General features: G+C 48.6%; 1 protein-coding gene across 2 annotated transcripts in view; it reads right to left on the reverse strand.

Moving 5' to 3' along the window:
- The window catches only part of ATP13A2 (ATPase cation transporting 13A2), a 40,862-nt gene that overhangs the window by 2,024 nt on the left and 12,083 nt on the right, over nt 1-26,755 (reverse strand). The window contains exons 1-28 of one of the 2 annotated variants that reach the window (XM_069949060.1): nt 17,416-17,485; nt 11,811-11,887; nt 11,549-11,716; nt 11,405-11,463; nt 11,152-11,269; nt 9,979-10,058; nt 9,814-9,891; nt 9,345-9,414; nt 9,104-9,238; nt 8,922-8,988; nt 8,445-8,576; nt 7,821-7,988; nt 7,527-7,637; nt 7,386-7,432; nt 7,098-7,286; nt 6,739-6,945; nt 6,258-6,362; nt 5,916-6,069; nt 5,713-5,833; nt 5,141-5,265; nt 4,906-5,066; nt 4,676-4,786; nt 2,236-2,315; nt 1,498-1,650; nt 1,049-1,145; nt 718-941; nt 459-610; nt 51-223 (exon numbers count right to left, since the gene is read on the reverse strand). In XM_069949060.1, the coding sequence (XP_069805161.1) occupies nt 51-223; nt 459-610; nt 718-941; nt 1,049-1,145; nt 1,498-1,650; nt 2,236-2,315; nt 4,676-4,786; nt 4,906-5,066; nt 5,141-5,265; nt 5,713-5,833; nt 5,916-6,069; nt 6,258-6,362; nt 6,739-6,945; nt 7,098-7,286; nt 7,386-7,432; nt 7,527-7,637; nt 7,821-7,988; nt 8,445-8,576; nt 8,922-8,988; nt 9,104-9,238; nt 9,345-9,414; nt 9,814-9,891; nt 9,979-10,058; nt 11,152-11,269; nt 11,405-11,463; nt 11,549-11,716; nt 11,811-11,813 (3,288 nt within the window). In that variant the 5' untranslated portion in view covers nt 11,814-11,887; nt 17,416-17,485. Of the gene's footprint in view, nt 1-50; nt 224-458; nt 611-717; nt 942-1,048; nt 1,146-1,497; nt 1,651-2,235; nt 2,316-4,675; nt 4,787-4,905; nt 5,067-5,140; nt 5,266-5,712; nt 5,834-5,915; nt 6,070-6,257; nt 6,363-6,738; nt 6,946-7,097; nt 7,287-7,385; nt 7,433-7,526; nt 7,638-7,820; nt 7,989-8,444; nt 8,577-8,921; nt 8,989-9,103; nt 9,239-9,344; nt 9,415-9,813; nt 9,892-9,978; nt 10,059-11,151; nt 11,270-11,404; nt 11,464-11,548; nt 11,717-11,810; nt 11,888-17,415; nt 17,486-26,755 lie in introns of those variants that run through there. The other variant, XM_069949059.1, reaches the window with a different exon arrangement.

Here is a 26,755-nt window from a genome sequence, read left to right on the forward strand (position 1 = left end):
ATCACCATCCTCTACCTCACGGCCGCTTACTGCCCCCCAGCATCACTCACCTCCACAATGAAAGCAGCAATGAAGTTCACCGCTACAATTCCAATTAACACAAACTTAAAGTTGAAGTCGCTGATGACTTTGAGGTTGAGGATCGACACCATAAACTTCAGGGGGTAAATAGTGATCCAGAGCATCATGGCGAGCAGCAGGAGGAGAGCGATGAGGAACACAACTGAGGGGGGAAACATCACAGGTCAGAGAGGTATGACTGCCATCACAGCCTAGCCCAGAGGATTGTGGGAACACAATGCCGACCACCAGACTGGTCACCGGGGCAGATCATGTACATAACCTTACTTATACATAGTGAGAAGTAGGATAGTCTGGGTCAGTCGGTGGCTATCCTTCACCTTGTGGATTATACAGGTTACTGGGGGCAGCCCTGGGTTTAGTACAAAGTTACTCACTGTTGGTGTACAGTGGCTTCCGGAAAGGATATCCCTTAGAGACAACTACGCAGAGAATCAGGTACTGAAATCCGGACACACAGAAGATGGCCGTGTTCTCGTAGTTTGGCAGGTTTTGTGGCAATGAGCTGGTGGTGTTCACAGGGACAAACCTGCAGGAAGACAATCCGCATTCTGATAAGCTACCACTAGATGGCAGCATAGGAGCCTGAATATGCCCCCCATGACCAGACTGTGGGAGTAACGCTCCCATACTGACCATGGCTGCGACTCCGTGAGGAAATAAGACAGCAGCTGGACTACAAGAATCAGACAGGTCTGAACAACGAGGCTTCCCAGAACTGGGATACTGATCAACGTGCCCAGCGGCCGTCTTAACCCCAGCTCATTGGCCGGCCCGGTCCTGCCCATCAACACAGCCACAGTGGTGGTGATCACCAGGTCAATCAGGAGGAACTGGAAGTCGCCCAGATTGGTGTCCACCTGTAAGAGAGAGCAGAACATAGGACCCCGGCCCCCATGGACAGACTGTGGCCCCCAACCCACTCCCTCCCCCCTGACACTGAATGTATACCAGCCAGATCACTCACAGTATACAGGAGCAGCACGGTGATGAACTGGGTCAGGCTGTACATGGCCATGTACTTAAACACCTGAAAGGAGGTCTCCAGCGAGCAGCGTCCCTCCCTGCAAGACACAAACAGCATGAGCGCCACCGATAAGACAAGATCATTTGCCCCAGGCCCCTCCCACATAATGAAGCTCCTCCCCTCAGAGCTTCTCTGCTCTTCCACCTTCTCACTGCTACTTGATTATATTACAGTATGGACAGAAGATTATAATCTCTCCTTGACTTCCTGCGGAGCTTCTGCTTACACACAGCAGCCAAGCAGAACAAGCCGAGCTGCAGCGTCAAGCATGGAGGAGAGACTGAGCAGGAGTCGGAGGTCAGACTTCAAGAGACTTAAAGCTGGAGTCACTGATTATGGCTGTGCCCCCTGGAGTAAAGGGAGGGAAACCCCGATACATAGAGACTGACCGGATGACGATGGGGACGCACTCAATGTTGTACAGTCTGGATGTAAATGGAGAAGCGACTGAGGCTTCAGCATCTGACAGAGAGATCCCAACATCTGCAGCTTTCAAGGCCCCGCAGTCATTGGCTCCGTCACCGCACATCCCCACACAGTAGCTGCGGAGAACAAGGTCAGGATCACATAGGGGAAGCCATAGGTGCTCACATCCCCTCCACCCTATAGGGATCAAAGGCAAGAAGGTTCCTATGGTGGAGACCACATCACGTCCCACAGAGTAACAGGTCCCACTAACCGGCCCAGAGAGATGCCAGCACATCATCCATTCACAGACAGGTAGCAGAGACACTCACCCATCTTTATTCCATATTCAGGCAGTACACGTGGAGTAGACAAGCTCACAGGCTCCAGCTGTTTCACAGACGCAGCGAGCTTGTTCTCAGGTGTGACATGCAGAACAGCTGGAGCCTGTTCTCATCCACTCCACGTGTATTGCCTAAATATGGGATAAAGATGGGCGAGTGCCTCTGCTACCTGTCTGTGAATGGATACTGCTGACGACATGGTCTATAGGTGTAGCATTGGCACTGGGTCACGTGAATGTCTGAGAGCGAGTCGGTGCGAGTCATGAGGTTACACCGGTTATAGCTATAGGACAGAAAGTAATCGAGGAAGTGGAAGCAATGGCAGCGGAGGTAGCGGTGTATGTGGGGAGACACCACCATCTAGTTCCAGTCACTCACTGCAGATCCTGGAAATCGCGCACCAGCTCTGTCTTCTGGTCCGGTGACATCCGGGCAAAAACAGCAGCGTGAATGAGAATCTGAGGATCGAGAGATGAAAAAGATGAGACGTGCAATAACAACGCTTATAGCGGTACAGCTACATAACCTGACACACCGTATACTGTACAATAACAACGCTTATAGCGGTACAGCTACATAACCTGACACACCGTATACTGTACAACAACAACGCTTATAGCGGTACAGCTACATAACCTGACACCGTATACTGTACAATAAGAACGCTTATAGCGGTACAGCTACATAACCTGACACCGTATACTGTACAATAACAACGCTTATACCAGTACAGCTACATAACCTGACACACCGTATACTGTACAATAACAACGCTTATACCAGTACAGCTACACAACCTAACACACCATATACTGTACAATAAGAACGCTTATAGCGGTACAGCTACATAACCTTACACACCGTATACTGTACAATAACGCTTATAGCGGTACAGCTACATAACCTGACACACCGTATACTGTACAATAACAACGCTTATAGCGGTACAGCTACATAACCTTACACACCGTATACTGTACAATAACGCTTATAGCGGTACAGCTACATAACCTGACACACCGTATACTGTACAATAACAACACATAGCGGTACAGCTACATACCCTGACACACCGTATACTGTACAATAACAACACATAGCGGTACAGCTACATACCCTGACACACCGTATACTGTACAATAACGCTTATACCAGTACAGCTACACAACCTGACACACCGTATACTGTACAATAACGCTTATAGCGGTACAGCTACATAACCTGACACACCGTATACTGTACAATAACAACGCTTATAACGGTACAGCTACATAACCTGACACACCGTATACTGTACAATAACGCTTATACCAGTACAGCTACATAACCTGACACACCGTATACTGTACAATAACGCTTATACCAGTACAGCTACACAACCTAACACACCGTATACTGTACAATAACAACGCTTATACCAGTACAGCTACATAACCTGACACACCGTATACCCTGCAATAACTACGCCTATAACGGTACAGCTACATAACCTGACACACCGTATACTGTACAATAACGCTTATACCAGTACAGCTACATAACCTGACACACCGTATACTGTACAATAACAACGCTTATAACAATACAGCTACATAACCTGACACACCGTATACTGTACAATAACAACGCTTATAACGGTACAGCTATATAACCTGACACACCGTATACTGTACAATAACAACGCTTATAACGGTACAGCTACATAACCTGACACACCGTATACTGTACAATAACAACGCTTATACCAGTACAGCTACACAACCTAACACACCATATACTGTACAATAACAACGCTTATACACCAGTACAGCTACATAACCTGACACACCGTATACCCTGCAATAACTACGCCTATAACGGTACAGCTACGTAACCTGACACACCGCATATCGTGCAATGCAGCGGGATGCCAGGGGAGCGTCTCTGATCTGACACAGATGTGTCTGGAAGCTGCAGAAGCAACTATCTAAGGTAGACACACCGGACCAGTGCTCCCCAACCTGTCCCTGTCCAGCTACTGAGGGACTACACCTCCAGCATGCCCTGATAACATAAGCAGAGCATGCTGGGAGGTATAGTTCTGCCACAGGGTGGAGATCACTGCTCAGTGTAATGGGGTCAGGGCATGCTGGGAGTTGTAGTTCTGCAACAGCTGGATGGTCACAGGGTGAAGATCACTGCTCTGTGTAATGAGCAATACGGTCAGGACATGCTGGGGGTTCTGCCACAGGTTGATGGTCACAGGTTGGGAATTACTGCTCCGTGTAGTGAGTAATGCAGTCAGGGCATGCTGGGAGATGTAGTTCTGCCAGAGTTAAGGAAGCGATGTCCACCCTGTGACTAACTGTGGAAGAACTACAACTCCCAGCATGCCTTGACCACATCACTCATTACAAAGAGCAGAAATCCCCAACCTGTGACTATCCAGCTGTGGCAGAACTACAACTTGCAGCATGCCCTGACTGCATCACTCATTACACAGAGCAGTGATCTCCACTCTGTGGCCGTCCAGCTGCAGCATAACTACAACTCCCAGCATGCCCTGACGGCATTACTTATTACATAGAGAAGTGATCTCCACCCTGTGTCTATCCATGTAATGAGTAATGCAGTCAGGACATGCTGGGAGTTTTAGTTCTACCACAGCTGGATAGTCACAGGGTGCAAATCACTGCTCTGATTAATGTGGTCAGGGCATGCTGGGAGTTGTAGTTCTACCACAGCTGCATAGTCACAGGTTGGGGACTTCTGTGTTTGGGTAAGGTTTTGCTTTGTATACTGCTCATCAGATATAGAGAAGCACAATCCACCATCTTACCTTGGGCTTGAGATCAGGGAAGTAGTCAGACAGGGCTGCAAAGGATTTTCCATTCATTGCAAAACAATAAGGCCCCCTGTCCAGGAAGACTCCGCCATGCTGGTACAGTCCCTGCATTAAGAAGGAGAAGTTGATGAGGATGACGGCTCCTGTGGCGGCCCGGTGTGAGGGTCCCCTCATCCCCCCTGGGCTCTGCCGCATGTTCAAGCTCTATAAAGAAGACAATTTACCTCTCTGGTCTCTTCCCCTAGCGTCGCCTCTGCCGAGATGAACTTCAGGGTGGCCGAGCTATTATACGTGGGGGGAGACGCATTCACAAAGAAAATCCTCTCGGCGGGCTCCACCAGGTGACAGCTTCTTGCGACATTCACGGCCGTCAGCATGTTATCCCCTACAGAATGGAGACAAGGGTGAGACATCCGCCATGCTGACAGGTCACGAGAGTGAGTGCGGCCAGACACTCACCCGTCACCATGACCGTCCGTATATTGGCTCTCCTCAGCGAGTAAATGACCGGCGCAGTCTCTGGTTTAAGGACGTTCTTCATCACCAGGAACCCAGAGAAAATTAGATCACATTCTGCCGAGTCTCTGCAAGATATGGGAGGGAGAAGATGTCAGCTATGGATCCTGACTATAGAGAAGCCGGCACCGTATGTAGAGGAGCCAGCGGGCACCATCACAGATCGCCTCATCCCATTACAGAGACTTTGGCTGCACAACGGGTTGCGTGACCCCAGATTGCTGCGTTGGCTGATAGAAGAGAAGAGAATGGAACCATTCTGAGGACTACACGTTACCACAACCAGAAACCCATCCTGGGCGGATCTCAGGCAACTTGTGGGCCACAACACAAAACACATTCACATCCACTAGCTGCAACGTAGCAAAAGGCAACAGCGCAACACGTCACACCTAGGCTGCAAAGCCTGAGCCTTCCGATATGTAAATCCGGAGCAGGATGAAGGGATCGATCACACATGGGACTTGCTCACTCTATAGACTGTGACCAATAGATCAGTAACTCCAGACGCTGACCTGGTGATGGACTGCGCCTCCTCAAACGTCCACACTGACTGGAGAGGTTTATGAGCGAACCCCAGCACCCGGTATCCATCCTGCGTGTACTGCCGCAGCATCGCCGTGAAGTCGGGGGGCACTGGTGTAATACAAACAATACAGCGAGGATGAGACACGGCGCCCATGCCAGGAGAGGTGACCACTCGGTCCGGACAGCTCACCTGTGTCTGCTCTGCACAGACTGGCCACCATCTCCGGGGCTCCCTTCATATACAGCTCAGGCTGGTGGTCGGGGAGTTTGGCTATAACGCTCATCCTCTGAAGACCAGAGGAAAAGGGGAACCTCTGCAGGACCCCCACAGGCACCTCATGTTTCTGGGGAAGAGACAAAGGCATTGTCAGCCGCAGGGACAGTAAAACAGGTGACCATAACTGTAATGCACAGGATGGACTCCAGGGGGCGCTTAATGAGAAGAAACCTCACATTTAACCCATCACAGGCCAGATGAGTGTTCCAGCCACTGCACGCTGGGCTATAAAGTAACTATGAAAATTGCATTTACCGGCCCGTGCGGCTGCTCCTCCAGGCTCGGAGGCTTCATCACGGACAGAACTTTAGTCCCAAATACGTCCTCTGTTTGTGAATTAACATTTCCGTCTTCCAGGATCTGAAAGCGATAAATAAGAAAGTCACAAAACGATTTATAAAGTTATCTAAAAAAATACAAACCCACTCAGTGGAGGACCGGCTGCCGAGACCTCCAGCAACTGCTACAATGAGCCAGAGAAGAGTTCAGCTAAACGCTTCTCTCCTCTCGCTCCATAGACTTACTATAGAACCAGTCCTCAGCAGTGAGGAGAGAGAAGTGATCAGCCGAGTGCTTCTCCTGGTTACCTCTACAAATTGTCTCTACAACACAGCAAACATATTTATAAGCGACGATAACGCAGAAGACAGGACATCAGCTATAAATCAGAGGAAACGTTGGCAGCACAATAACAATACTGATAGTCAGGAGGCGGCGGGCACCCCAGGACCCTCACCCAGCCTGTGGACTCCACCATCTTCAGATCCATCTGGTCACCGATGGGATGTCCATTGAGAAGGGTGATGGAGTGGCAGGCGGCCAGTGCATATAACAAGTGTCCATCGGGCAGTGATCGGGCATCATGGACGATGGGCAGGAAGTTGAAGCCCTCCAAGGGAACGACTCCCCACACATCCAGGCCTTCCTCTGTCAGTGTTCCTGTCTGGAAGCACAAGAGGACGGCTCTCATACCAGCAATATAGAGGTAGTAACACAGCATAGACCCAGGTACCAGATGTGGCATCACCCTGGCACAGCAGACTTCTCACCAGGCACCACGTCTATGAAGGTGCCAGTATGAGGGAACCCACCTACCTTATCGAAGCACACCATCTTTATCTTGCCACTGACGTTGATGCGCGGAGGACTGATGCAGAATATTCCTTTCTTCTTCAGCCGGTTCTGGGCATAAATAGTGCCCACCGTCATAGCGGCCGGGAGAGCAGGCGGCACAATGATAGTGATGACATCGAGGGCTCTTATAATGATCTGAGATACGGCATCCTGGTCAGGAGACAAGCGGGGGGGGGGGGGGGGGGGGGGGGAATCAGCGTCACATGTCAGGGGGGTGGGCAGCAGGCAGCGGGTATAGAGAACACCTACCTTATACAGGATGTGCATGACCGTGCTGTAGATGGTCCCGACCACGGCTGTAAGAGAGGAGAAGCCGTTACATCCCCAATAACAGGAAGGAGGACGTGCAGCCGGCACAACCACACAGGAGAACGGCCGCCAAACCCTTACCGAATACAGCCAGGACCAGGATGAACTTCAGAGAGTCCCGGTAGAACTTAAAGAAGATGGGTTTAGGGTGCAGGATGGAGCTGATGAGGTTTCCCTTCGCAGTGCAAAAACCTGAAAGCATGAAGAGCAAGAGTATATCGTAACTCAGGATCAGTAATGTATGTACACAGTGACCTCACCAGCAGAATAGTGAGTGCAGCTCTGGGGTATAATACAGGATGTAACTCAGGATCAGTAATGTAATGTATGTACACAGTGACTGCACTTATCAGGCTCCTTCTGATCATGTGATACCTGTCTTTATGACAACAGCGATGACTTCCTTGTCCAGGTAGCTCTTGGCCTGTATGATTTGGGTTCCACAGAACAGGGTGTGGCGGCGATGGGCGTCTGTGGAATAAACAGTGTCGGCTGCAGAGGGGTCATCAGGTAACGGGGTCTTCATTTCTGGAACACTTTCACCTAAAAGTTACAAGAAACTTTGTATGAATTATAGAGAAGTCATGTGACCAACCCAGGGTCGTAATGCTGTATATAGAGGTGGATTATAATACATGTCTGTATGGGTGATCCCAGGCTCTGCTGTGCAGCCTTCCCTCCCCTGAGTCTGCAGTACACTATAGAGGAAGAGGGGATGGTCTGCAGGTAGTGTATGTGGGGAGGGGGGGCAGAGAGGCTAGCCTGCGGTGGGGAAGGGGGCAGAGAGGTTAGCCTGAGGTGGGGAGGGGGGCAGAGGCTAGCATAATGTGAGGCTAATAAAGTGATTCTATGGCGCTGGGGCTCACACCGGTGAAAGGGCAGGGAGCGTCACCTCCTAACACACGGTTACAGCAGACAGCAGGGACAATGGCGCCTCCGAGTAACCAAGAGCCCGGAGTGCACAAAGTCAACCACTGGCCGTATGTGACATCCACTCACCGGTCAGCATGCTCTCGTTAACCATACACTCCCCCGACAGCAGGGCAGCATCACACGGCAATAATAACCCCTCCGGGGGCAGGAGGATGCAATCCCCAGGAACAAGGTCCGGAGAGTCCAATAGCAGCTCCTCTGAAATAACAGACAGTGGGAGGATGAGGAGTATAAGGAGGATGATGAAGAGGAGGAGGAAGATAGATGTCAGGTCAAGACAGCAATGATGCACCGTGTCACAGGGGGTAGGGGTTTCCTGGCTCGATATAGTATACAGGGGTAGGGGTTTCCTGGCTCTGTATAGTACACAGGGGTAGGGGTTACCTGGCTCTGTATAGTATACAGGGGTAGGGGAGGTTCAGTATATGGTGTAGTATGGGATCATTAGATCTCAGTATTGCGCTCCTCTTCTGTGTCGATCACTGTATCCCACAGCCACATTTGGAGGTGTTAGGTCAGACACTATCAGGGATCTGCCCTCACCTCCGGTTGATCTCCGCACCATCACGCTCACTGACATCTTCACCATATTGCGCAGGGTGACACTTTGCTGTGGAGAAAAACAGAAGCAATGCATTGTGGGAGCATCCACAGTATAGACCCTGCAGGGATAAGATGGCGTCCATCGCTGGGTGATGTCAGGGGACGGCGGTTACACATCTTACCTTCCGGGTCTCATAGAGGGAGAGGGCGATGGAGATGATGGATATGAGGAAGATACAGGTGGCGTAGTAATAATACTGCTCACAGATCCAGAGGACTATGCTGAAGACTTGGAAGATGTAGAAGGGATTCAGGACCTGTCAGGAGAGGCAACAATTGCTGATCAGAAGGACCGGCACCAGTCAGGACACAGAGATACAAGTTCCCTATCCAGGGGAGGCTCCAGCACCTGCAGTGACTCACCTCCTCCACTAGGAGCTGCCTGTACGACTTCACAGGGACATCAATCTCATTAGGACCATAAATCAACTTCCTGCAAGAAAACATGGAGGAAAATACTGAACAACAGGGACAAAGAGGACATACAGCACTTCCCTGTGGGGCCCCAGCCTCCTCTACAGTGTAGCCTCCCTGGGGGGCCCCAGCCTCCTCTACAGTGTAGCCTCCCTGGGGGGCCCCAGCCTCCTCTACAGTGTAGCCTCCCTGGGGGGCCCCAGCCTCCTCTACAGTGTAGCCTCCCTGGGGGGCCCCAGCCTCCTCTACAGTGTAGCCTCCCTGGGGGGCCCCAGCCTCCTCTACAGTGTAGCCTCCCTGGGGGGCCCCAGCCTCCTCTACAGTGTAGCCTCCCTGGGGGGCCCCAGCCTCCTCTACAGTGTAGCCTCCCTGGGGGGCCCCAGCCTCCTCTACAGTGTAGCCTCCGCCTGGGACTCACCGGTTATTGTGGTCCGATTGGCTCAGGCCAGACTTGTAGGCATGAACCTCGCCGCATGTCAATCCTTCATCCAGTGAACTGTGAGCAAAAACATTCCCTATAATCTCACACGTGACCAGCAGAGTTGTCATAGTAGTAGTAATGAAGAGCCTGGCATCACCTTACCTGACTCTCACAAAGTTCATGGACTGCTCCCTCCAGATGTAGCGCATCCCCTCGAAAAGAAAGTAACGCAGGATGTGAGGCTGCCGAAAGAAAACCAAGACCATACATCAGAGACTGTGCCAGCAGATCATATACAGAGATCAGAGACTGTGCCCGTCCTGTATATACAGAGATCAGAGACTGTGCCTGTCCTACATATACAGAGATCAGAGACTGTGCCTGTCCTACATATACAGAGATCACAGACTGTGCCTGTCCTACATATACAGAGATCAGAGACTGTGCCCATCCTGTATATACAGAGATCACAGACTGTGCCCGTCCTGCATATACAGAGATCACAGACTGTGCCCGTCCTGCATATACAGAGATCAGAGACTGTGCCCGTCCTGCATATACAGAGATCACAGACTGTGCCCGTCCTGCATATACAGAGATCAGAGACTGTGCCCGTCCTGCATATACAGAGATCACAGACTGTGCCCGTCCTGCATATACAGAGATCAGAGACTGTGCCTGTCCTACATATACAGAGATCAGAGACTGTGCCTGTCCTACATATACAGAGATCAGAGACTGTGCCCGTCCTGTATATACAGAGATCAGAGACTGTGCCAGCAGATCATATACAGAGATAAGAGACTGTGCCCGTCCTGTATATACAGAGATCAGAGACTGTGCCCGTCCTACATATACAGAGATCACAGACTGTGCCCGTCCTGCATATACAGAGATCACAGACTGTGCCTGTCCTACATATACAGAGATCAGAAACTGTGCCCGTCCTACATATACAGAGATCACAGACTGTGCCCGGTTTGCATATACAGAGATCAGAGACTGTGCCTGTCCTACATATACAGAGATCAGAGACTGTGCCCGTCCTGCATATACAGAGATCAGTGACTGTACCCGTGCTACATATACAGAGATCAGTGACTGTACCCGTGCTACATATACAGAGATCAGAGACTGTGCCCGTTCTACATATACAGAGAGATCAGAGACTGTGCCCGTCCTACATATACAGAGATCAGAGACTGTGCCCGTTCTACATATACAGAGAGATCAGAGACTGTGCCCGTCCTACATACACACAGAGATCAGAGACTGTCAGTACTAAGGATGATGATGATAACGATGATGAGGAGCAGGATGATGATGGTCTTTTACCTCCTCTTTGTGGTGCAGCTGAATCGTATCCTTAAACTCCTCCTCTTCCCCGACAGCCAGAGCCACGCTGCCCGCCGCTGCTGAAGCCCCCAGCCGCCCCATGTTGCTGACCTGCAGGCTGTGAACATGAAGAGCGTTAGAGACGCCATACATCATAGAAACCATAAAGAGGTGCCTCCAAACTTCAGCAGGTAACACCGAGGCATCCTGGGTGCCGCCATCTTGTCAGCCACTTTACATAGGTTGTTGTTACCTGGGATCTACGCCGTGCTCCTCCTGTACATCCACAATGAACATCTGCCCAAAGACATCCTAAAAAGAAGCACAGAGATGGCGGCGTTATCACCCGGGATCCATGTTGAATGGTCACCGGCCGGATCTGGGTGCAGACATTTACCTTAATAACCAGCGTGTCGGCTTCAGCCAGGGAGCAGCGGCGGTGGGTGACCAGGACGAAGAGCCGAGGCTTCCAATGGAAGATGATGAGGGGAATCCCCAGGGTGAGGACACACAGGAGGTAACAGAGAACCGTGCGCCATTTTACTCTGCGGTATCCCCAAAACTCCTGCAATAAGAGGAGAGATGAGGAGAGCGGCGCACACGTCACATGACATGAGGGTGCCACCGTCCTACAACACCAGCCGTCCTATCATACTCACCATACACGGCTTAGGCCTCAAGACTGGAAGCGTCCCGTAGTTGTTGTTTTGCTGCTTCTCCAGCAGCTGAGTATTATCTGCAAATACAGAGGCCAAATTAGGATCACCTGATCTATAGGAACAAATCCGCATATGATCCTAGATCATCTACAGGCAATCACAGGGACCGCAGATCATCTACAGGCAATCACAGGGACCGCAGATCATCTACAGGCAATCACAGGGACCGCAGATCATCTACAGGCAATCACAGGGACCGCAGATCATCTACAGGCAATCACAGGGACCGCAGATCATCTACAGGCAATCACAGGGACCGCAGATCATCTACAGGCAATCACAGGGACCGCAGATCATCTACAGGCAATCACAGGGATCGCAGATCATCTACAGGCAATCACAGGGATTGCAGTGCCACCGTCCTACAACACCCGCCGTCCTATCATACTCACCATACACGGCTTAGGCCGTTTCAGGGTCGCCCCCTTACGCATGAGTAAGGGGGCAACCCCGAAATGTTGCATCACGGCAGTAAGGAACGCCCACTCCGTTCTATGCACACCTGAAAGAGCCCAGAGCTACCATTGCAAACCAGCATGCGAATATATCAGAAAATAAAGTAAGAAAATGAACGACTAAACGTGAGTCTAATCCATTTTTTTTTGGATAAAATAAGAAGTTGAAAAGTTGTATCTGTTATGAAGTACGGTGCTCCGGTACATAATATATATATATATATATATATATATATATATATATATATATATATATATATATATATAATATATATACACATACACGTTGAGATACAGGCTTGTGGCAGCCTAAATGACCAAGAGCACACCGGTATCATATATAAGCCAATGAGAGAGACACGCTTGGGACATTGAACGTAGTTCACACAGACACTTTTTCTTTTGTTACATCTACAGGCAATCACCAGGATCCCAGATCATCTACAGGCAATCACAGGAATCCCAGATCATCTACAGGCAATCACCGGGATCCCAAATCATCTACAGGCAATCACAGGGACCGCAGATCATCTACAGGCAATCACAGGGATCCCAGATCATCTACAGGCAATCACAGGGACCGCAGATCATCTACAGGCAATCACAGGGATCCCAGATCATCTACAGGCAATCACCAGGATCCCAGATCATCTACAGGCAATCACAGGGATCCCAGATCATCTACAGGCAATCACCAGGATCCCAGATCATCTACAGGCAATCACAGGAATCCCAGATCATCTACAGGCAATCACCGGGATCCCAAATCATCTACAGGCAATCACAGGGACCGCAGATCATCTACAGGCAATCACAGGGACCGAAGATCATCTACAGGCAATCACAGGGACCGCAGATCATCTACAGGCAATCACAGGGATTGCAGATCGCAGATTGCAGTGCCACCGTCCTACAACACCCGCCGTCCTATCATACTCACCATACACGGCTTAGGCCGTTTCAGGGTCGCCCCCTTACGCATGAGTAAGGGGGCGACCCCGAAATGTTGCATCACGGCAGTAAGGAACGCCCACTCCGTTCTATGCACACCTGAAAGAGCCCAGAGCTACCATTGCAAACCAGCATGCGAATATATTAGAAAATAAAGTAAGAAAATGAACGACTAAACGTGAGTCTAATCCATTTTTTCTTGGATAAAATAAGAAGTTGAAAAGTTGTATCTGTTATGAAGTACGGTGCTCCGGTACATATATATATATTATATATATATATATATATATATATATATATATATATATATATATATATATATATATATATATATATATATATATATATATACACACACACACATACACGTTGAGATACAGGCTTGTGGCAGCCTAAATGACCAAGAGCACACCGGTATCATATATAAGCCAATAAGAGAGACACGCTTGGGACATTGAACGTAGTTCACACAGACACTTTTGCTTTTGTTACATCTACAGGCAATCACCAGGATCCCAGATCATCTACAGGCAATCACAGGAATCCCAGATCATCTACAGGCAATCACAGGGACCGCAGATCATCTACAGGCAATCACCGGGATCCCAGATCATCTACAGGCAATCACAGGGACCGCAGATCATCTACAGGCAATCACATGGATCCCAGATCATCTACAGGTAATCACAGGGATCCCAGATCATCTACAGGCAATCACCGGGATCCCAGATCATCTACAGGCAATCACAGGGACCGCAGATCATCTACAGGCAATCACAGGGACCGCAGATCATCTACAGGCAATCACAGGGACCGCAGATCATCTACAGGCAATCACAGGGACCGCAGATCATCTACAGGCAATCACAGGGACCGCAGATCATCTACAGGCAATCACAGGGACCGCAGATCATCTACAGGTAATCACAGGGACCGCAGATCATCTACTGGCAATCACCGGGATCCCAGATCATCTACAGGTAATCACAGGGATCCCAGATCATCTACAGGCAATCACAGGGATCACAGATCACCGCCTCCCGGGGTAAAGTCCAGGCAGAACACATAGTGAGCGAGATACAGGAGCATCCGATATATAGGGGACCGTCAGACGCCATGGAGCATGGGATGCTGGGAGTTGTAGTCAGGTGATGGTATGTACAGATCAGGTGACTCCTGCCATCAGCCACATCAAATATTTATCCCGTCTCCTAATCTACAAGTCCCAGCACCCCCTGCCTGCCATCAATCACCCAGCGGGGATTTACACCGCCATCTCAATACCTTACAGCACAGGGACGAGATGCACCAACACCGCCATCTCATTACCTTACAGCACCCCGCACAGGGACGAAACGTGGCAACACCGCCATCTCATTACCTAACAGCACAGGGAAGAAACGTGGCAACACCGCCATCTCATTACCTAACAGCACAGGGAAGAAACGTGGCAACACCGCCATCTCATTACCTAACAGCATCCTGCACAGGGACGAAACGTGGCAACACCGCCATCTCATTACCTAACAGCATCCCGCACAGGGACGAAACACGACAAAAACGCCATCTTATTACTTTACAGCACCCGACACAGGGACGAAGCGCGGCAACACGGCTGCAGTGTACAGGATACCAGCAACGTCCCTAAAAGACCAGGAAACCTTTACTTATCACCAACGTCATCAAAGAGACAAACATGGATATCAGCAGGGACTAATATACACCCACGTGTCCCAGGAGAGCGAGCGCAGCTCTGGAGTATAATATAGGACCAGGTATGTACACAGTGACCCCACCAGCAGAATAGTGAGTGCAGCTCTGGAGTATAATACAGGATGTAACTCAGGATCAGTAATGTAATGTACTGTACACAGTGACCCCACCAGCAGAATAGTGAGTGCAGCTCTGGGGTATAATACAGGATGTAACTCAGGATCAGTAATGTAATGTATGTACACAGTGACCCCACCAGCAGGATAGTGAGTGCAGCTCTGGGGTATAATACAGGATGTAACTCAGGATCAGTAATGTAATGTATGTACACAGTGACCCCACCAGCAGGATAGTGAGTGCAGCTCTGGGGTATAACACAGGATGTAACTCAGGATCAGTAATGTATGTACACAGTGACCCCACCAGCAGAATAGTGAGTGCAGCTCTGGGGTATAACACAGGATGTAACTCAGGATCAGTAGAGAACCAAGAGTTGATCCATCACAACTAGGATTACAGGGATTTCCTGGACACCATCTCCAGGTTACACGATGACTTGCAGTAACGTACGCCCACTGGTCCCTATACTGACCCTCTGGTCAGATCACGGCCATTGTTACGGTATTAGATCCAGGGAGCACACTGTTGTTTCCCTCCTCATGGATTACTGACCCCTCAGGCGGGGTGGGGGGAGCTGACAACAGAAGATTGCTGTCAGGCAGGATTGGTTGCACACCCCAGGGGTCGCTGTCACTATATGGCAGGTGTCAGTACATCAGAGCTGGGCCGGAGACCTCCAGATGACTGATGGGGTACAGGACAATGATGCTTGGAGCGTCCCAGGGTTTCCCACCATGGCTGCCATGCTAGGACGTGCCCCAGATCACAGTCCTCTCAGTAACATAAACCAACCCAATACACCTCGGTCATAAAGCACATTCCTGCCGGAGGCCATTGTGACGCTGCAAAGCCCGCATGCCAAGCAGCAGCCACTGCCAGCACAGGACATGGACAGGATCCACTGTGACTGCCCCACAAACTACACAGACCTATAGACGGGCTGGGCTCAGCAGCATCTATACCTTATTGTGGACTGCAGCACATATCTGTACCCCAGCAACAAACCACAGTCCTCGTATGCGGGTCACAAATGGAGTACCCACCTACTGACCCCACTACAGACCCACCTACCGACCCCACTACAGACCACCAAATACAGACCCACCTACCGACCCCCAAATACAGACCCACAAATCGACCCCAATAAAGACCCCCAAATACAGACCCACCTTCCAACCCCCAAATACAGACCCACCTTCCGACCCCACTACAGACCCCCAAATACAGACCCACCTTTCGACCCCACTAGAGACCCACCTTCCGACCCCACTACAGACCCACCTTCTGACCCCACTACAGACCCCACAATACAGACCCACCAACCAACCCCACTACAGACCCCCAATTACAGACCCACCTACCGACCCCACTACAGACCCACCTTCCGAACCCACTACAGACCCCCAAATACAGACCCACCTGCCGACCCCACTACAGACCACCAAATACAGACCCACCAATCGACCCCACTATAGACCTACCTACCGACCCCACTACAGAGCCCCGAATACAGACCTACCTACCGACCCCACTACAGAACCCCAAATACAGAGCCACCAACCCCACTACAGACCACCAAATACAGACCCACCTTCCGACCCCACTACAGACCCCCAATTACAGACCCACCTACCGACCCCACTACAGACCCACCTTCCGAACCCACTACAGACCCCCAAATACAGACCCACCTGCCGACCCCACTACAGACCACCAAATACAGACCCACCAATCGACCCCACTATAGACCTACCTACCGACCCCACTACAGAGCCCCGAATACAGACCTACCTACCGACCCCACTACAGAACCCCAAATACAGAGCCACCAACCCCACTACAGACCACCAAATACAGACCCACCTTCCGACCCCACTACAGACCCCACAATACAGACCCACCAACCAACCCCACTACAGACCCCCAAATACAGACCCACCTGCCGACCCCACTACAGACCACCAAATACAGACCCACCAATCGACCCCACTACAGACCACCAAATACAGACCCACCAATCGACCCCACTACAGAGCCCCGAATACAGACCTACCTACCGACCCCACTACAGAACCCCAAATACAGACCCCACAATACAGACCCACCTACCAACCCCCAAATACAGAGCCACCAACCCCACTACAGACCACCAAATACAGAGCCACCTACCAACCCCACTACAGACCCCCAAATACAGACCCACCTACCAACATCACTACAATCCCACCTACAAGGTCCTGGGCCGTATATGTTACATCAGCCCCCGGTGACATTATACGCATTGCGGCTGCCCATTCACCACCCACCTGAGCGTCAGCTGCCGATCACCCAGGTCGAGGGGAATAAGACGACTCCACCTGCGCTGTCCAGGTTCTGAGTAACAGGTGTGACAACAGTGACAACCTGTATGTACAAGGAATGTGCCCGACCACACCTACCACACAAACAGCCACATGGCAGCCGGGGAAAGCCGATCGACCGCCTCCAGAACTGGTTTTTCCATCTGAACTGAGAAGTAAAGCCAGATACAAGAGCGATCGAAGGAGGAAGTAACCTAACGACTATGTCATATTTCTATATACTGTATACACAAGTGGTTACCCCTATAATACAGGCTCCTATAGAATGTAACCACTACTGCTCCTATATACAGGAATATAACTACTATAATACTGCTCCCTATATACAAGAATATAACTACTATAATGCTTCAGGAAGATACAGGTGCCGGCACTGTCTGAATACTGCTCAATCAGTAGCTGTGCGCTGGAGTCGGATTAAGGGCTAATAAACTGCACTGGTAAGTAGCCGCGGTGCTCGAACAGAGACAAGGGCAGTACGGTGTATAAAATAGAAAATAAGTCCAAGCACTCACCGGATGAAGGGATCTCTTTGTGCGTTTATTCAAGACATCACAGGGAGGGAGCGGTGGCAAGGGTGCGGGAGCGTGTAGCAGACAACTGTTTCGCGCCTCAGCGCTTTGTCAAGTCTAGAGATCCCTTCATCCGGTGAGTGCTTGGACTTATTTTCTATTTTATACACCATAACTACTATAATACTGCTCCTATATACAATAATATAACTACTATAATACTGCTCCTATATACAGGAATATAACTACTATAATACTGCTCCCTATATACAAGACTAAATACTGCTCCTATATACAGGAATATAACTACTATAATACTGCTCCTATATACAGGAATATACTACTATAATACTGCTCCTATATACAGGGATATAACTACTATAATACTGCCCCCTATATACAATAATATAACTACTATAATACTGCTCCTATATACAGGAATATAACTACTATAACACACGAACTGGAGAGAATGGAACGGCTGCACATCCCATCTATGGCTGATACTAATGCCGCTAGGCCTATATTAAAAATCAACACCAGAGTGTCTGTATATGAATTGATCAAGCCATATTGCCCCGTGTACCACGTGCAGGTCCTCTGGTCCACACGGGTCCCTACGCTAACTCCACACCGTGACGGTCAGCGACCGCCAACCCCGCAAAGCGTGCACGTACAGGGAAGGGAGGCCATGGAACGGCCCTGCAACCCCAATGTCACAGGACCAGACCCAAAAAGCCCCACCAAAACCCGGCCAGCACCACCGGCGGGGAAGGCTGCCCCCAAACAACACAAGTATGGATATGGTATTACACTTACCATTGCTGCTCTCACAGAATGGGGAAGACATAGGGTCCAGACATGTGAGCACAGGCATATCCTGCTAATTTTGGTCATGTGGGTCTTATAAAGGAGTGCTAGCTGTTCAGAGAGGGAGAACTGTAAAACACAAACTGGAGAGAATGGAACCGCTGCACATCCCATCTATGGCTGATACTAATGCCGCTAGGCCTATATTAAAAATCAACACCAGAGTGTCTGTATATGAATTGAAAAAGCCATATTGCCCCGTGTACCACCGCGCAGGTCCTCTGGTCCACACGGGTCCCTACCCTTTATAAGACCCACATGACCAAAATTAGCAGGATATGTCTGTGCTCACATGTCTGGACCCTATGTCTTCCCCATTCTGTGAGAGCAGTAATGGTAAGTGTAATACCATATCCATACTTGTGTCGTTTGGGGGCAGCCTTCCCCGCCGGTGGTGCTGGCTGGGTTTTGGTGGGGCTTTTTGGGTCTGGTCCTGTGACATTGGGGTTGCAGGGCTGTTCCATGGCCTCCCTTCCCTGTATGTGCACGCTTTGCGGGGTTGGCGGTCGCTGACCGACACGGTGTGGAGGTAGCGTAGGGACCCGTGTGGACCAGAGGACCTGCGCGGTGGTACACGGGGCAATATGGCTTGATCAATTCATATACAGACACTCTGGTGTTGATTTTTAATATAGGCCTAGCGGCATTAGTATCAGCCATAGATGGGATGTGCAGCCGTTCCTTTCTCTCCAGTTTCCGTGTTTTACAGTTCTCCCTCTCTGAACAGCTCGCACTCCTTTATAAGACCCACATGACCAAAATTAGCAGGATATGCCTGTGCTCACATGTCTGGACCTTATGTCTTCCCCATTCTGTGAGAGCAGTAATGGTAAGTGTAATACCATATCCATACTTGTGTCGTTTGGGGGCAGCCTTCCCCGCCGATGGTGCTGGCTGGGTTTTGGTGGGGCTTTTTGGGTCTGGTCCTGTGACATTGGGGTTGCAGGGCCGTTCCATGGCCTCCCTTCCCTGCATGTGCACGCTTTGCGGGGTTGGCGGTCACTGACCGACACGGTGTGGAGTTAGCGTAGGGACCCGTGTGGACCAGAGGACCTGCGCGGTGGTACACGGGGCAATATGGCTTGATCAATTCATATACAGACACTCTGGTGTTGATTTTTAATATAGGCCTAGCGGCATTAGTATCAGCCGTAGATGGGATGTGCAGCCGTTCCTTTTTCTCCAGTTTCCATAACTACTATAATACTGCTCCTACATACAATAATATAACTACTATAATACTGCTCCCTATATACAGGAATATACTACTATAATACTGCCCCTATATACAAGAATATAACTACTATAATACTGCTCCTATATACAGGAATATAACTACTATAATACTGCTCCTATATACAGGAATATAACTACTATAATACTGCTCCCTATATACAGAAATATAACTACTATAATACTGCTCCTATATACAGAAATATAACTACTATAATACTGCTCCCTATATACAGAAATATAACTACTATAATACTGCTCCTATACACAGGAACATAACTACTATAATACTGCTCCTATATACAGGAATATAACTACTATAATACTGCTCCTATATACAGGAATATAACTACTATAAGGCTGGGTTCACACTATGTATATTTGAGGCTGTATTTGTGAGGCTGTATAGCAACCAAAACCAGGAGTGGATTGAAAACACAGAAAGGCTCTGTTCACATAATGTTGTAATTGAGTGGATGGCCGTCATTTAATGGCAAATTTTTGCTGTTATTTTAAAACAACGGCTGTTATATTGAAATAATGGCAGTTATTTACCGTTATATGACGGCCATCCACTCAATTTCAACATTGTGTGAACAGAGCCTTTCTGTGTTTTCAATCCACTCCTGGTTTTGGTTGCTATGAGGACCTGACTTGAGGACCAAATACTGCCTGAAGTATACAGTGTGTGAACCCAGCCTAATACTGTAACAGGAGAAATAACAGCACTCACCGATCAGCGTCTTCAAAACTTTTATTGCATAACACGGATTGCAGGGAGGGGATGGTGTATCAGTGGAGGTGCAGGTGCATCACCTGGGACCTCCCAGGTGATGCGCCTCCACCTCCACTGATCCACCATCCCTTCCCTGCAATCCGTGTTATGTAATAAAAGTTTTGAAGACGCTGATCGGTGAGTGCTGTTATTTCTCCTGTTAAAGTATACTACATCTACCTTTTCGTCTAAGCACCCCATTGTCTTCATCTACATCCAATACACGCCTTTATATTCATCTATTAGGGGACTGTTTTGGCAGCAGTGCGGGCTAGCTATACCTGCTTTACACTATAACTACTATAATGCTGCTCCTATATACAGGGATATAACTACTATAATACTGCCCCCTATATACAGGAATATACTACTATAATACTGCTCCTATATACAGTAATATAACTACTATAATACTGCTCCTATATACAGGAATATAACTACTATAATACGGCTCCTATATACAGGAATATAACTACTATAATACTGCCCCCAATATACAGGAATATAACTACTATAATACTGCCCCCAATATACAGGGATATAACTACTATAATACTGCCCCCTATATACAGGAATATAACTACTATACTACTTCTCCTATATACAGGAATATAACTACTATAATACTGCTCCTATATACAGGAATATAACTACTATAATACTGCCCCTATATACAGGAATATAACTACTATAATACTGCTCCTATATACATGAATATAACTACTATAATACTGCCCCTATATACAGGAATATAACTACTATAATACTGCTCCTATATACAGGGATATAACTACTATAATACTGCCCCCAATATACAGGGATATAACTACTATAATACTGCTCCCTATATACAGGAATATAACTACTATAATACTGCTCCTATATACAGGAATATAACTACTATAATACTGCCCCTATATACAGGGATATAACTACTATAATACTGCCCCCTATATACAGGGATATAACTACTATAATACTGCTCCTATTTACAGGAATATACTACTATAATACTGCTCCCTATATACAGGAATATAACTACTATAATACTGCCCCCTATATACAGGAATATAACTACTATAATACTGCCTCTATATACAGGAATATACTACTATAATACTGCTCCTATATACAGGAATATACTACTATAATACTGCTCCTATATACAAGAATATACTACTATAATACTTCTCCCTATATACAGGAATATAACTACTATAATACTGCTCCTATATACAGGAATATAACTACTATAATACTTCTCCCTATATACAGGAATATAACTACTATAATACTGCTCCTATATACAGGAATATACTACTATAATACTGCTCCTATATACAAGAATATAACTACTATAATACTGCTCCTATATACAGGGATATAACTACTATAATACCGCCCCCTATATACAGGAATATAACTACTATAATACTGCCCCTATATACAGGAATATAACTACTATAATACGAACTGGAGAGAATGGAACAGCTGCACATCCCATCTATGGCTGATACTAATGCCGCTAGGCCTATATTAAAAATCAACACCAGAGTGTCTGTATATGAATTGATCAAGCCATATTGCCCCGTGTACCACCGCGCAGGTCCTCTGGTCCACACGGGTCCCTACGCTAACTCCACACCGTGTCGGTCAGCGACCGCCAACCCCGCAAAGCGTGCACGTGCAGGGAAGGGAGGCCATGGAACGGCCCTGCAACCCCCGTTCCCTGGCTGTGCACGCCCGCGGGGTTGGTGGCCACTGACTGGCACGGTGTGGACTTAGTGTAGGGACCCATGTGTATCAGATACCGGCACGAGGTACATGGGGCAGTATGGCTTGATCAATTCATACACTAAATTCTGATGTCTGTGTTTTTTATTTAGCCTAGGGGCACTAGTATCAGCCATAGGTGTGAGGTGCAGCACTCTGTTTCTTCCCAATAACTACTATAATACTGCTCCTATATACAGGAATATAACTACTATAATACTGCTCCTATATACAGGAATATAACTACTATAATACTGCTCCTATATACAGGAATATAACTACTATAATACTGCTCCTATATACAGGAACATAACTACTATAATACTACTCCTATATACAGGAATATAACTACTATAATACTGCTCCTATATACAGGAATATAACTACTATAATACTGCCCCAATATACAGGGATATAACTACTATAATACTGCTCCTATATACAGGGATATAACTACTATAATACTGCTCCTATATACAGGGATATAACTACTATAATACTGCTCCTATATACAGGGATATAACTACTATAATACTGCTCCTATATACAGGAATATAACTACTATAATACTGCTCCCTATATACAGGAATATAACTACTATAATGCTGCCCCCTATATACAGGAATATAACTACTATAATACTGCTCTTATATACAGGGATATAACTACTATAATACTGCTCCTATATACAGGAATATACTACTATAATACTGCTCTTATATACAGGGATATAACTACTATAATACTGCTCCTATATACAGGAATATAACTACTATAATACTGCCCCCCTATATACAGGAATATAACTACTATAATACTGCTCCCATATACAGGAATATAACTACTATAATACTGCTCCTATATAAAGGAATATACTACTATAATACTGCCCCCTATATACAGGAATATAACTACTATAATGTGGCTCAGGGAAGAAACAGAGTGCTGCACATCACACCTATGGCTGACTTGTGCTGCTTGGGGGCGACCTTCTCCGCCGGCGGTGCTGGCCGGGTTCTGGTGTGGTGTTTTTGGGTCTGGTCCTGTGGCATGGGGGTCGCAGGGCCGTCCCATGGCCCCCGTTCCCTGGCTGTGCACGCCTGCGGGGTTGGTGGCCACTGACTGGCACGGTGTGGACTTAGTGTAGGGACCCATGTGTATCAGATACCGGCACGAGGTACATGGGGCAGTATGGCTTGATCAATTCATACACAAAATTCTGATGTGTTTTTTATTTAGCCTAGGGGCACTAGTATCAGCCATAGGTGTGAGGTGCAGCACTCTGTTTCTTCCCTGAACCGCATAACTACTATAATACTGCTCCTATATACAGGAATATACTACTATAATACTGCTCCTAGGTAGCACAGTATGGTGCGGTGCAGGTGGAGGTGATGTCCTATTGGAGTATATAGTATACATACTCCATGTCGTGCAGTACAACGTGTTTTTTAAGCTGAAGGGTTTAGGGCAGAGAACTGGTTGTCCATGTTTTGCTGATTCCTGTGCAGGGAGGGTGTCAGCCATAGGTGCATTATCTGGGACTATCACTCCCATCAGATCATCTCCAGCAGGAGGACAGTAGTTTTCCAGGCTGTCACCATCCCGCAGCGGTGCTGTCCGGAGCAGTTTCTGTTTCTACGTCTCATGACTGGTTGCGGATTCTCCATCTGGTGGGATAAGATTAGTGTGGGGTGCAGAGGGTTAATGGCTGCTGCTATGTCTATGAATGAGAAGATGATGACCGCTGGGGGTGAGGACTCCGCCTGTTTAAAGGGACAGTGACTCCATTCTACCAGGCGGCATGTGTGCGCTCCTGCAATGTAAACACTCTTCTCTCCTTCACCTGAACATAGGCCACACGTTTCGATAAAACTACAACTCCCAGCATGCCCTGACCACAGGTGTAATGATACCACGAGGTATGTATGGTCATGCCCCGCCCACTGCGCTGTAAATCCGCCATATCACCAGACCCAGAGAGGTCTCTACACTCTGCCATGACACGTGAGCCGCGCTGCTAGGAGGCCGGGAACATCCTGCCTGATAAGGACTGCCACCAGCTGCCAGCGACAGGTGCAAGGCAGCCACAACTACACCTGCAAGTCTGCTCAACACAATCTATTACTCTCTGTTATCAGCCATGTCAGGCTGGGGGGAGGGGGAGGTGACTGTAGGACAGGTATATACAATCTATTACTCTCTGGTATCAGCCATGTCAGGGGGGGGGGGGGGGGGGTTGAAGGTGACTGTAGGACAGGTATATACAATCTATTGCTCTCTGTTATCAGCCATGTCAGGCTGGGGGGAGGTGACTGTAGGACCGGTATATACAATCTATTACTCTCTGTTATCAGCCATGTCAGGCTGGGGGGGGGGGGGGGGACTGTAGGACAGGTATATACAATCTATTACTCTCTGGTATCAGCCATGTCAGGCTGGGGGGAGGTGACTGTAGGACCGGTATATACAATCTATTACTCTCTGTTATCAGCCATGTCAGGCTGGGGGGGGGGGGGGGGGGGGGGGAGACTGTAGGACAGGTATATACAATCTATTACTCTCTGGTATCAGCCATGTCAGGCTGGGGGGGGAGGTGACTGTAGGACAGGTATATACAATCTATTACTCTCTGGTATCAGCCATATGTCAGGCTGTGGGGGGGGGGGGGGAGGTGACTGTAGGACAGGTATATACAATCTATTACTCTCTGGTATCAGCCATGTCAGGGGGGGGGGTTGAAGGTGACTGTAGGACAGGTATATACAATCTATTGCTCTCTGTTATCAGCCATGTCAAGCTGGGGGGAGGTGACTGTAGGACCGGTATATACAATCTATTACTCTCTGTTATCAGCCATGTCAGGCTGGGGGGGGGGGGGGTGGTTGTAGGACAGGTATATACAATCTATTACTCTCTGGTATCAGCCATGTCAGGCTGGGGGGGGGGAAGTGACTGTAGGACAGGTATATACAATCTATTACTCTCTGGTATCAGCCATGTCAGGCTTGGGGGGGGGGGGGAGGTGACTGTAGGACAGGTATATACAATCTATTACTCTCTGGTATCAGCCATGTCAGGCTGGGGGGGGGTGACTGTAGGACAGGTATATACAATCTATTACTCTCTGGTATCAGCCATGTCAGGCTTGGGGGGGGGGGGGGGGGGAGGTGACTGTAGGACAGGTATATACAATCTATTACTCTCTGGTATCAGCCATGTCAGGCTGGGGGGGTGACTGTAGGACAGGTATATACAATCTATTACTCTCTGGTATCAGCCATGTCAGGCTGGGGGGGGGGGGAGGTGACTGTAGGACATGTATATACAATCTATTACTCTCTGGTATCAGCCATGTCAGGCTGGGGGGGGGGGGTGACTGGAATGGTCAGTAATGGTATAAGTGACATGAAGTGAAGGATCCTTCCATCTCCCAGGATCCCTGTATGTCCTCGGGTATCACTGTATGGGGTTACTGACCCTTTAATCTGCCTCTCTACCTGCAGAGAAGCAGTGTGACGCAATGTCGCCTCCCCGGGCAGCCTGGCGGATATCATCACACGGGGGAGCGAGAACTGTGAGAAGAGAAAAAGGATTGGGGGCTGCAGGGGGCGCTCACACACCATTACCAGGCTCCTCCTGAGAGAAAGGCTCCACTATAGCACTGACACCGCACTCGTGCACCAGGAGGCTCAGGATGAACAGAGTTATAGGTAGAGAAGCACTGCAGATGACCCCCACTGGCATCACACAGGACATTTACGACAGATAAGGGTCCGGCACTATCTGCTGCTATGAAAGCTGCCAGTGCCCCCAGCAGAGAACATTCATATAGCACCAACATATACTGCAGCGTCACACAGAGGATGAGACAAATAAGGAAGAAAAAACCTACAGAAAGGGGATGACACAGGAGACACACTGGTCATGTGACCACGCCGCCTCCACCACACTGGTCATGTGACCAGCCAAAGAGCTAAAATCTGTATAAGAGATATAACTGGCCCGAAGGACAATACACTGCACCGCCGATGCACGCGGCTGGGGTGGGGACCCCCAAATCAGACAGTCTACAAACAACCACCCTTGGAGATCCCACAACAATCCCCGTTGGGCCCTATTG

Source organism: Dendropsophus ebraccatus, chromosome 12 (genome assembly GCF_027789765.1).
Source record: "Dendropsophus ebraccatus isolate aDenEbr1 chromosome 12, aDenEbr1.pat, whole genome shotgun sequence".
Lineage (NCBI taxonomy): Eukaryota > Metazoa > Chordata > Amphibia > Anura > Hylidae > Dendropsophus > Dendropsophus ebraccatus.